Raw genomic sequence first — 13165 nt, forward strand, 5'->3', positions numbered from 1 at the left:
ACAGATTTTATGCAAATTTGTTTTAGATTTATACCTAAGTATTTCATTTTTCTGGGTGTTAATAGAAGTGTTGTGGTGTTTTTAATTTAAAATTCCATTTGTTCGTGGCTGGTATATAGGCAAATAGTTGATTTTTTCATATTACTAACCTTGTATCCTGCAGCCTCAATATAATCACTTCTTAGTGCCAGAAATTTCTTGACTCTTTGGTATTTTCTATATAGTCAATCAGGTCATCTGCAGACAAAGATAGTATTGTTTTTTCCTTTTCAATCTGTGTACCGTTATTTCTTTTTTTTGTCTTCTTAGGTTAGGTAGGACTTCCAATGTGATGTTGATAGGAGAGATGAGAGGGGACATCCTTGCCTTGTTCCTGTTCTTCAGGGACAGCATCTGTTTTCTCAGCACTAAGCAGTACTGTGATTGGTGGCTTTTCCACCCTTTCTTTAAGCACGACCACAGTTATTTGCAGAGGCTGTCAGCACAGCCTGTTTTTAACCTGTGAACCTGACAAAATTAATGTCACTCCTTTACTGTTCTCTGACATTCGGTGTTCATATTTCCTGGATTGCTCAAAACTGCCACAACAGTGTCCATGTGTTGCATTTGGTTGCTGTATATCTAAAGTCTTTTTTTTATTTCTACAAGAGCTCTCTTTCTTTTTATGCTGTTAACTTGTTGAAAGCTTCACATTTTAAAAAGATTAAACATATGTTAATTCACTCTTCAGTACTTCAGTACCACTTAATAACAATTTATTTTCCCCATGTGCAGAATATCATGATCACAGCTAACCATGTTCATGATAATTAACACCATCTGACACCCACTTCCTCTTGAAGTGTCCTTTGTAATCCCCAAAATGCTTTCCAGTTCATCTGTGCAAAAGAGGACCTAGTCAAAGCATATAAGGACATCTGAAGAATGGTTATCTTGTAAATATCTTTGCCTAAAGAAAGGTTTCCCTCTCCTATTTCTTCATGATATTGTCATGCTGAAGACCTGGGCCATTTGCTGACTGCCTCTTAAATTTCAAGTCTCATTTCAAATCTTGGGAACTCAATCTTGGATATATAAATGAGGGGGGCAACCAGATAATGGTGTCCTCCCTGCTTCACATTCCCCTCAAATTCTGTGGAGACTTGTAGCACTCTTTCTGTTTGGATTTCCTAGGACTTGTCCTTTAGCTTTAGGGCAGATATAGATGGAGAGTTTCTGTTTTCCCCATGGTAGGTCACTTTGGCTTTCAACGTGAGTGCTCTCCTGTGGGTATTCTGAGGCCCTTTCCTGCTTCATAGAAACCCCACAGTGATAAAAGTCTCACCTAGCTGTAGGGGGCTGGAGGCTTCGATTCCCAACTGGAGATTGGGGCTAAGCCTGCTGCTGGCCTAGTTCTGGGGGGCCTTTTTAACAGGACACTGGTTAAGAATAGGCTGTTCTGATGCCCTATGCAACCTGCCTTATCTCCCCTGAACTGGGAGGCTAATAGAAGGGTACTCCTCCCAAGCGCCCCCTCACTTTCTTCTCTTTCCCCAGCTCTACCTCTGCAACTTGACTCTTCTCTAGAAAGAGCACTCAGCTGACCAGGAATATGGCCCCAGGGCCCCTGACAACCAGGGATGAGGTGAGTCCTGAAATTTCTTCCTAGCTCTTGCAGGATGGACTCCTTGCCTTTCCTTGTCCTTGGAGCTCCCCTGGTGGTGTTAGGTCATATTTAGCCCCAATTTTGGAGATGTGGCCCATCTTAACCTGGAGCCCTTTCTCAGACTCTGCTCCATTCATGACTCAGGCATTCACCAAGTAGTAAAGTGTGACTATAATTAGTACAATTAACATACAAATATAGGACATTCATGCTTATGTGCCCAGTGGTTCCCAAGGCCTGAAAAATTGAAGGAAGGCTTTCAGGAGAAAGCTCTTCTCAGAGTTGCCTGAGCTGCCTCTGATGGACTTGGCAAGTTGAAGAACTGAGAGAAAGTCTTCCAGTGGGAGTGTGACAGCAAGTCTAGTACATATCAGAGACTGGGTGACTGGGCAGGCTGTCCCTCACTATTTGGAAAGCTTGGAACAGCCAGTGGCCTTTGGTCATCAGTTTTCTCTGTGTAGAGGTGAGGATGCAGACCTGCTGTCTGCTTGGGAATCACGGATACATTTAGTTTGGCCAGCCCCATGCTTTATATTTAAATGAGTTTTCCACACCTAAAAATTGGAAGATTATATCTGAAGGTCTGGATTGCCAACCTCTTTGAGAAAAGATTGCTTACCACTCTCCAGAGTCCACCCTTTTGGTGGATGACAAGTAGCTGAAGCCAAACAGTGTCTCCACAGTGCAGTCATGCCTTCACCCCCTGACCGTGGCTGAAGAGTCGGCCTCACTCATTTTCCTGGCCTGTGAAGGTTTTGCCCTCACCTGCTCTGAGCCAGATTCAGCCAGAATCTACAAAGGTAGGCTGAGGAGTGGGGGCTTGAACTTGGAGCAAGCTGGATTTTGAAGGAGTTTGCCATGTTGAAATCAAGGATTTGGAAATAAGCGGTATAGTTGATCCCTGAACAACATGGACTTGAACTACGTGGGTCCACTTATATGTGGATTTTTTTCAGTAAATACAGGACAGTGCTATAAACATATTTATTCTTCCTTAAGAATTTCTTTTTTTAAACAAATTTCTTAATGCTTTCTTTAGTTTCTTGTGTGAATGTAGTATATAATATACATAACATATTAAATAGGTGTTCATTGACTGTTTATGTTGCCAGTAAGGCTTCTGGTTAATCATAGGCTATTAAATTTTTGGGGAGTCAAAAGTTATACGCAGGTTTCTGACTGTATGGTGGGTTGGCACCCCTATCCCCCTATGTTGTTCAACTGAATGAATATATGTCCTTTCGGACAGATTTTCTCATCCTTAAGACTAGGCAGCATGTGAACTTGACATAATTGGGTAAAGTTAACATTTACTAATCACCTAAATAGATACCAGGTAAGACACTTTTGTGCTTATTATATCAATTACACAAAATAGTGTCAGTTTTTCAGTGCTTGTCATATCAAGTGTAGAATTTCTTTGCAGAAAATCTCAACTTGATCTTAATACTGGGTTCATATGGTGGACATTTGCCTGTTAATGTACAAATTAAAAATGACTGACGTCATCAGAACCATTGAGAACTGTGTGTCTCTCCTTTGTCAAATCTTGTATACCTTTAAGAGAACATGTTTATGTAGTGCATGCAGTTCAGAGTGTTCCTTAAGGTAAGAGAGAACTTTTTTATATTTCACTTTACCATTTATGGTGTTCATAGAGAAGCATTCTTGGCCAAAATGGAACATGGCACTGGCTTGTTTCATAAAGGGACCATAATTTTAACTTATTTTGAAAGAATGAAAGAACAAAGGGGTTTAAGTTTGTTATTTGAGGCATAGAAATTACATATTTTAGGATTCCTTAAATTACATTTCCAGATCCTTAGGTATGTGGCTGATCTGAATTATACAGAATATTCTATGTTCTAATTGAATATATTGTTGACTACATACACACACATGATATTTACGCATGTCTAAAGGGTTTGGCTTAATAGGAGAAATTGTAATGTGCTTTAGGATTGTGGCATAGATTGGGGCTGGCCCTAAAGGCTCTTAGCTAGTATGAAATTAGCACTATTTTACTGAATCTTAAAATTTGTTTTGAATGTCTGCTGTGTGAAGGAGTCTTTGGTCAACAAATAGTGATACCTATAGCACAGCCTCCATTCTTTTTTTGTGTGTGCGTTTATTTTTGAGACAGAGCACACGTGTGCACATGGAGCATGGGAAAAGAGAGGGGAACAGAGGATGTGAAGCGGGCTTTGCGCTGACAAACTGAGATCATGACCTGAGCCAAAGTCGATGCTTAACTGACTAAGCCACCAGGTGCCCCACAGCCTCCATTCTTACAAGACTCCCATCTTGTTTAAGGGTTTACCTATCATTGGAATGAAACTTTTTTGTTTTTTTGAAGACAAACTGCACTTTTATTCTTTCAGTGGTGAAAACCTAAATGAGAAAATTCCTCCTGACCATTAAATCTCTAATAAAACAATGCACAATAGACCTCTTCCCACAAGATAGCACATTACTATACAATGCAGAATGGCAGTGCTTTTCCTCATAATCCCTACTGTGCTACATATAAATTAGAATTTATATGATAAAAGCAAGGTATTCTATACATGATATTTTTAAGAAATTATAAATTAGTCATCATTCTTCAAATGGAATTAAACATTTAAAAGTTTCTTTCTACTGAGGTATAATTCACATCTGATAAATTTTGCCATTTTATTTTATTTTTTTTTTAATTTTTTTTAACATTTTATTTATTTTTGAGACAGGGAGAGACAGAGCATGAACAGGGGAGGGTCAGAGAGAGGGAGACACAGAACCTGAAACAGGCTCCAGGCTCTGAGCTGTCAGCACAGAGCCTGATGCGGGGCTCGAATTCACAGACCGCGAGATCGTGACCTGAGCCGAAGTCGGCAGCTTAACCGACTGAGCCACCCAGGCGCCCCAAATTTTGCCATTTTAAAGTGTATAGTTCAGTAGTGCAACCCTTACTACTATCTAATTCCATAATATTTTCATAACCCCCAAAGAGATCTCACACCCATTAGGAGTCACTCTTCTCCCCTTCCCTGACCTCTGGCAAGTGCTAATCTATTTTCTATCTCTATAGATTTGATTATTCTGGTTATTTCATATAAATGGAATCATATAATATGTAGTCTTTGTATCTGTTTTCTTTCACGTAGCATATTTTCAGGGTCCATCCATGTCGTAGCCCGAGTCAGTAATATTTCATTCCTCTTCATGGTCAAGTAACATTCTATTGTATGGATACATGACATTTTGTTTTTTATTCATCAGTTGATAGACATGTCCTGTCACTGGAACTTAATATCTTTGGTCTATGGACATTTTTGATAGATTTTAATGATAAAATTGTATTAAAACTAGTGACTACCCCAGTGTCAGATCTTTAAAGATGAAGAAACCACTTACATTCACATTCAAATCTATGACTCGTTACAGGTTAAAAACATTCAGATTTTCACCATCCCATCCGACTATTTCTCAGTCATTGCAAATTTTACTTGTTCTTAATGTCTGAGAACCTGTTGCTGTGGGTAATTTTGTTCATGAAATGAATTTTAGGATTACAGTCAGTTATTCTCAACACAAATGACCAAGTAAGATGACACCAGTATTTTAAGTTTTATGAGCTACAACTCTGTAAAAGAGTGTCTGTGTTCTTTTTTTGTTGGCTTTGAAAACCACCTGCAGGATACTAGAACACCTCTGCTTTCTATTCTACCACTAGCTACCTTTTCCCCCTGCCAGGTGCTTCGCACCCACATCATGGGCTTTTTCCCTCTCTTCCTCTTCTCATGAGATCTGTGTTCCTTACTTTCCTACATGCTTCATTTTAGATTCTCAGCCCTCTACTCTTTTCTTGATTATTCTGAATCTTACCCATCTTTCAAATTTTAATTTTTTAGAGATATAATTCCCAGCCTAGAATTCATCCTGTGGATGAAATAATCAGATAGACTTCAAAGTCTCTATTTTAACTATGCTCAGTGTGGAACAGGAAAATGTAGTAATATCAATAAAATCCACTTCATGACAAAGGGAAAGAAGACCATTTCAGAATGATAATAAAAGAGTAGCTTCAGGAAGACATGACAATTATATATGTGTCTAATAACAAAGCTTTAAAATACTTGACAGAATTAAAGGGAGAAAAAGGCAATTATACCTTTAAAAAGAGATTTAACCCCTCTGAGCAACTGATAGGACAACTAGGTGAAAAGTCAGTAAAGACATAGGATTTAAAGAAAACTAGGAAATGCATCATCTTGATCAAAAATTCTAGAACACTGTACCCTACAACTGCAGAATATACTTTTTCAAGTACATTTGGTATGCTCAGCAAGACAGACTTAGTGAATTTGAAGGGATTTAAAGAATATAGTGTATATTCTGTAACTCCAGTTGAATTATATTAGAGACCCATAAGATATCTAAGTAAATCTCAAATATTTAGAAACTGAACGACACATTCTTCACTAATCCTTACATCAAAGGAGAAATTGCAAAATTAAGAGAGTATTTCAAACAGAATGATAGAAATAGATCATTAAATCTTGTGGGAGGCCAATCTGGTGGCTCTGCCCCAGCAGCACTCTGGCAGTGCCCTCTACCACCCCTGGGATAGGATCTCTGTGCTAGCCTCAACCCTGGCATCCTGGATATCGCCAGAGGGATCAAGAGAGGACAGCCCATGACTTCATTGGGCTTCCATGTTCTCCCTCCATCTGACTTTCTGCTTCTTCATGTTGAAGCTTATGGTCTGTGACTGATGGTGAGGTTGTGAGGGTCAGCACCGAGGATGAACAGGGGGGGTTAGCAGTTGGACAGTGACTAGAGCCAACACCTGCTTGCTTTCTCAGACATGGACAGAGGTGACTGTGTGGCCACAGGGCTAGATTGCCAGTTTGGCTGATGAGCCCCTTTGGATCTGCATTTCTTAGGTCTCAGACGCTTTGGCCAGAAGGCAGGGCATCCTTTGCCTAATGCAAATGAGAACTTCAGGACAGAAACTTCACAGGCTCTGCCTTCAGTGGACTCATGTTCAAGTAGGAGAAGATTCATGTACACAACCTAAATCAAAACAGGCGGCTGTGCAATAAAGACGGAGACACAGAGTCTTGTTTTGTGAAAGAAGCAATCTCAGATGATGGTTTCTTCTTGGCATTGAGGAACGGTCCTCAGGAACCTGGTGTGGAGACTGCGTGTGACACTGGCTCAGGTGAGATTTCTGCAAGTCTCTCCCCAAGGGACTCTTGTGTTCCTGGCAAGCACCTATATTCCACAAGAGAAATTCCATGTGAGCAAGAGCCCAGGGAGGTGATGAGCATGTAAACAATGTCAGTCTAAATGCAGACCTTCCTACAGAGTGAGACTTCAGAAGGAAGAACACAGTGTCTCATTGTGGCAGAAGCTTCCTACTCAATTTTGAGCTTAGGCAGCATGAGGAAATCTATTCTGGAGAGAAACCTTTTGTGTGTGACAGTAAATTCTTCATTCAAAGTTCAAAACTTAGTATCAGAGGATTCACACTGGAGAGAAATTTTACAAGTGTACCAAATGTTGAAAAAGCTTCAGTCAGAATTCGAATCTTCAGTATTAGAAATTTCATACTGGAGAGGAACCCTATGGATGCAACAAATGTAGGAAGAGGAAGGATTCAAATCCAGCTTAAATCTCTTTCAGAATCAGTGCACCCCCCTGAGAAACCCTAGAAATTCTGGAAGGGCGAGGAAGCCTTTAGTTAGAGCTCATGCCTTGTTCTCACAGACTCCTAGGGGGAAGCCTATGAGTGTGTGGAGCGTGGAGGTACTTTATCTGTAGCTCACATCTGGCCCAACAACACAGAATACTTCAGAGAGAAGCCCGACAGATGTGATAAATGTGGGCGGGGTTTCCACAATTTGGCCAGTGTCACAGAACCCGAAGCATGGGGAAAAAGCCATAAAAATGCAGCATCTGTGGGGAGCGCTTCAGCCTGAGCTTTCACTGTCTCCACGACAGAATCCGCACGGGTGGGAAGCCCTACGGATGTGATAAAGGTGTCAGAATGCAAACCTTACTCAGCATCAGAAAGTTGACACTGGAAAGAAACCCCACGCGTTAGTCTGCTAGGGCTGCCATAAAAGAATACCACACAGTAGGTGGCTTAAGCAACAGAAATCTTATTTTCTCACAGTTCTGTAGGCTGTAAAGTCCAAGATCAAGGTGCTGGCCAGTTTAGTTCCTAGTGAGGACTTTTCCTCGTTTGTAGATGGCTGCTTTTTTCACTGTTTGCTCACATGGTAGAGACAGAGAGCTAAAGTATCTCTTCCTCTTATGAGGTACCATTCCTGTTTGATCAGGGCCCCACCCTTAACCTTTGTTACTTCTTTACAAACACTGATATTGGAGTCAGTGCTTCAGTATATGAAATTTCAGTATGTAATTCAGGCTATAACATTCCACCCCTGGAACCCCCCCCCCCCCATTCAATGTCCTTCTCACATGAAAATGAATTATTTTTAAAATTTATCTGAAGGGCTGGGAGGGAGAGGGGGGCGGGAGAGAATCTTAAGCAGGCTTCATGCTCAGTGTGGAGCCCAATGTGGGGCTTGATTGGGATCATGACCTGAGCTGAAATCAAGAGTTGGGCACTGAACCGACTGAGCCACCCAGGTGCCCCAGAAATACATTATTTCTTGCTAACAGCCTCCAAAGCCTTAACTTACCCAGCATCAGATTTAAAGTCCAAAGTTTCATCTAAATGTCATCCAAGTCAGATATAGGTCAGGCATGAATCTAGGTATCATTCATCCTACAGCAAAATCCCTCTCTTCTTGTGAGCTTGTGAAACTAGATAAGTTATATACTTCCAAAATAAAATGGTAGACAGACATAGGATACACACTCCCATTCCAAAATGGAGAAATGTGATGGGTCCCACCAAGTCTAAAACCTACCAAGGGAGAATGTATTAAATCTTAATGTTGATGAATAATCCTCCGTGGTTTGATGTTCTACCCTCCAGACCCACTGGGTTGAGTGTCCCTTTAGGTCAGATGGGTGACCCCACCTCTGTGGCTTTCTGAGAAGGCCCTGCCAAACTGAGGAGTGGTGGGCATCCTTGCCCCTGGGCCTGCTGTGGGATTGGCAGCTCTGACAACCTCTGAATTGCCTTCAGGGTCGTTCTTTCCCCTTTTTGAAAGATAACGGGTGTCTGCAGCCTTGCTCATTCTGTCTTGTTTCCTCTGTTTAATCCCAGCTGGCAGTGTTTCTGCTGGTATAATTCCATCTCAATTCCTGGCTTCTAGGTGGCTGATTAAATTCATGGTTTACATCGATACTAATCTCTGTATCAAATTATTTTTCAGACGCACCTTCAGTGTTCTCTTCAGAACAAGTTTTCTCTCCCCTTCCCTCTCTCTCCCTCTTTTTGCAATGTGGATAAATGGAATTTTCCACATCTTCAGCTTGGGTTCCTTTTTGCTTAACAATTTTTTTTCTTCAGCTCATCTTACGTCTCTTACATTTTACTGTAAGCAGTCAGGAGAAACCAAGTCATTTCTTCAACACTTGGCTCTGAAATCTCTTCAGCTAAAATATCCAGTCTCATTAATCACAAGGTCTACCTTATACAAAACACTAGAACATAGTTCAGTGAAGTTCTTTACTGCCTTATAACAAAAATCATATTTCCTATGGTTTCCAGTAACCTGTACCTCATTTCCATCTGAGACATCAGAATGGCCTTTAATGTCTATATTTTTGCCAGTATTATTTTCATGATTATTTGTGTATTCTCTAAAACGGAAGTGTTCTCTCCAGCTCTTTTCTTTCTGAGCTCTCATCAGAATCACCTTTAACTCCTGTTATTTCTATTAGCAGTCCCTTCATGTCAATCCTGTGTTCTTTTACTATGTGGCTCAACAGTCTTCCAGCCTCTATCACACTGTTCCAAAGCTGCTTCCACAGTTTTAGGTATGTGTTAACAGCGGCTCCTTGCTCTCAATACCAAAATCTGTATTAGTTTGAGAAGTCTGCCTTAACAAGTACTATAAACTAGGTGGCTTAACACATTTATTATCCACAGTTTTTGAGGCTGGGAAGTCTAAAATCAAGGTGCTGGCTGATTCGGTTCCTTGTGAGGTCTCTCTTCCTGGCTTGCAGACGGCTATCTTCTTGCTGTGTGTCCACATGGCAGAGACAGAGAGATAGGGAGCTGTGGTCTCTTATGTACCAGCCCAACTGTACCAGAGTCCTACCTTTATGACTTCATTTAACCTGACTTCCTTGGAGGCTATTGTCTCCATTAGGGGTTAAGGCTTCAACGTATCAATTTTAGAAGGACATAGTTCACTCCATAGCACCCGATAAATGTCATGAATGTGGAAAAGCCTTTAGTAAAAATTTATGACTTAACAATAGACAATCCATAAGTTAAAATACGGAGGGGTGAAGAGAACCCTGTAAATACAGTCAATGTGACTCTCTGGATTTGTTCAATGTCAGAATTGATAGAGGGAGAAAGCCCACAGCTACAAGTGACATAGAGGAAGCTTTTATGTGCTAAGCCCACATAGGGCTTAATTCCACATGAGAGTATTGACACCAGCAAGTGTAAGGGAGATTCTGAGGCAACTCAGTGATTGTGTATAGGATGGTGAGAATCATGTAAGTAGTCTCTGTTCCAGTTTGTTGAAACTATTCTGAGCCATCTACTAGGATATGGAAAGTGCCCTTCGAACCCGATCTCCTCCTTGAAAGTGACTTTAAAAAATTTTATTGATGTGCAATTCACATAACATAAAACTAACAATTTAAAAATGTTCAGGGGTGCCTGGGTGGCTCGGTTGAGCATCTGACTGTTAATTTTGGTTTGGGTCATGATCCCGGCGTTGTGGGATCAAGCCCTATGTCAGGCTCCATACTGGGCATGGAGCCTGCTTGGGATTCTCCCCCCACCTCACCTTTTCTCTCTCCCTCTGCTTCTCTCCCTGACTTACATGTGCACTCTCTAGAAAATAAAAATAAAAAAATTTCGTTACATGTACAATTCAGTGGCATTTAGGACATTCACAGTGTTGTGCAACCAAGGAGTCACTAAGCAATTACTCTTCATTTGCTCCTCTCCAGATACTGACAACCACTAACCTGCTTTGTGTCTCCATGGATTTAACTGTTGTGGATACTTTGTATAAATGGGATCATACAGTTAGAAACGCTGTGACATCAAAATGTCAGAGTAAGGGAAGTACGAGGTTCTGTGCCTGCCCCAAAGCAACTAATGAGCTGCTAAAATCTGCCAGAATTCACTTTTGTCGAACTTTGGAACCTAGTCAAAAGTGGAAAATTTGGTGAAGCAGCTCTCAATTTATGGCAGGAGAGTGCTACAGCATTTTAAACTACCTGTACTGTTTAAATATACACAAAAAGCTAAAGGAAACCATGAACACTGAACTAAAAGAACTAGGTGAACAATGTTTGAACAGACAGAGAAATTATCAAAAGCCATACAGAACTTTTGGAGCTGCAAAGTACAAAAACTGAAGTGAAAAGTTTGTTAGGGGGTTTAACAGCTTATTTAAATAGGCAAAAGAGACACACTGACTTGCAAATAGTTCAACTGAGATTATGTACTCCAAGGAGCAGAAAGAAAATAATGAAAAATGCACAGAACTTGAGAGACCTGTGAGACACCAACAGATGTACTTGCATACGCTTGCAGAGGGAAAGGACAGGGAAAGTTTTCAGGAATCATGTCCAGAAATTCCCCAAATTTGATTAAAAAAAAAAAAACCCAATCCATAAATATATACATCCAAGAAGCTTAGTAAACTCCAAGCATGATAAACTCCATAAAATCCACACCCAGACACATTATAGTCAAATTCTTAAAACCCATACACACAGAATTTTGAAAGCAGCAAGAAGTTATTTGTTACCTACAAGGGATCCTCAATAAGATCTGATTTCTCATCAGAAACCATGGAGACCACCAGTAAGTGGGATGACATATTTAAGGTCTTGGAAGAAAGACTGTCAGCTAAGATTTTTTTAAAAAAAATTTTTAACATTTATTCATTATTGAGAGACAGAGAGCACAAGGGGGGTAGGGACAGAGAGAGAGGGAGACATAGAATCTGAAGCAGGCTCCAGGCTCCGAGCTGTCAGCCCAGAGCCTGACGCGGGGCTTGAACCCACAAACCGCGAGATTGTGACCTGAGCTGAAGTTGGACGCTTAGCTGACTGAGCCACCCAGGCGTCCCAGCTAAGATTTCTATATCCAGCAAAATATCCTTCAAGAATGAGGGAGAAATTAGGAGGTTTGCAGACTTAAAGAAATGAAAACAAAAAACAAGACCTGACAGAGCTCATTAACAGTAGACCTGCTCTACAAAAAATGCTTCAGGGGGCACCTGGGTGGCTCAGCTGGTTGAGCGTCCAACTTTGGCTCAGGTCATGATCTCACAGCTTGTGGGTTCAAGCCCTGCATCAGGCTCTGCTGACAGCTCAGAGCCTGGAGCCTGCTTTGGATTCTGTGCCTCTTCTCTCTCTGACCCTAACCCACTAGCATTCTGTCTCTGTCTCTCTCAAAAATAAACAAATATTAAAAAAAATTAAAAACAAAAAATGCTTCAGGATGAAATGAAAGGACACGGCAGTAGTTCTAAACCATAAGAAAGAAAAGTGAACGCTAGAAAAGGTAACGTCATAGGCAAATGTAAAAAGCACTATTGCAGGCGCCTGGGTGGGTCAGTGAGTTAATAAGTATCCAACCTTTGGCTCAAGTCATGATCTCACAGTTCATGAGTTTGAGCCCTACATCAGGTTCTCTGCTGTCAGTGTGGAGCCTGCTTCAGATCCTTTGTCCCCCTCTTTCTGCCCCTCCTCCGCTCGTGCACACACCCTCTCTAAAAAATAAACATTAAAAAAAGCCAATATTGTACTTTTTATTGGTTTGTAACTTCTGCTTTTCCTGTATGATTTAAGGCAAACAGACAAGAAAATTATAGCGTATAACAATGCAATCTGTGACAATTACAAAAGTAGGAGAGGGATTAAAAAGTATAGAAACAGTATATACTACTGAAACTAAGTGGATTTTTACAAGTTTACTATGTTAATTTTAATCCACAAGGTAAACACTAAGAAAATACTAAAAGAAAAACTGAAAAGAGAAGAAAGAAATAAAAGTGTGACACTACAAAAAAAATCAGTAAATATAAAAAAAGGCAAGAATGGAGGAACAAAAGACACAGACAACAAACAACTAAATGGTATAAGTAAGTACTTTTCAGTATTCATATTAAATGCAAATGGAATAAACTTCCCAATTAAAAGGTCCAGATTAGTAGACTGGATTAAGAAACCAAGATCTATGTATATGCTTCCTACAAGAGAGTTACTATAAAGAATGAGGTTGAAAGTAAAAGGATGGAAAAAAAATATTGCAAAAGATTTTGTATTCCATACAAAAAAAAAAAAAAAGGCTGTATTATGAGACAAACTAGATTTTAAATCAAAAGAAGGTTAATGAAAACAGACTCCTGGATC

General features: G+C 40.4%; 1 protein-coding gene and 1 long non-coding RNA gene across 9 annotated transcripts in view; one reads left to right on the top strand and one right to left on the bottom strand.

Annotated features, from left to right (window-relative positions):
- The window catches only part of ZNF169 (zinc finger protein 169), a 56172-nt gene that overhangs the window by 14687 nt on the left and 28320 nt on the right, over positions 1-13165 (top strand). For 6 of the 8 annotated variants that reach the window (XM_045470243.1, XM_045470241.1, XM_045470244.1 and 3 more), the window contains exon 2: positions 1537-1624. In XM_045470243.1, the coding sequence (XP_045326199.1) occupies positions 1592-1624 (33 nt within the window). In that variant the 5' untranslated portion in view covers positions 1537-1591. Of the gene's footprint in view, positions 1-1536; positions 1625-2894; positions 2982-12749; positions 12895-13165 lie in introns of those variants that run through there. The other 2 variants (XM_045470245.1, XM_045470246.1) reach the window with 2 other exon arrangements.
- LOC123593769 overlaps positions 1-13165 on the bottom strand; it is a 67085-nt gene that overhangs the window by 4507 nt on the left and 49413 nt on the right. The gene's annotated exons all lie outside the window — the stretch shown is intronic.

The sequence above is a fragment of the Leopardus geoffroyi genome, chromosome D4 (genome assembly GCF_018350155.1).
Source record: "Leopardus geoffroyi isolate Oge1 chromosome D4, O.geoffroyi_Oge1_pat1.0, whole genome shotgun sequence".
NCBI lineage: Eukaryota > Metazoa > Chordata > Mammalia > Carnivora > Felidae > Leopardus > Leopardus geoffroyi.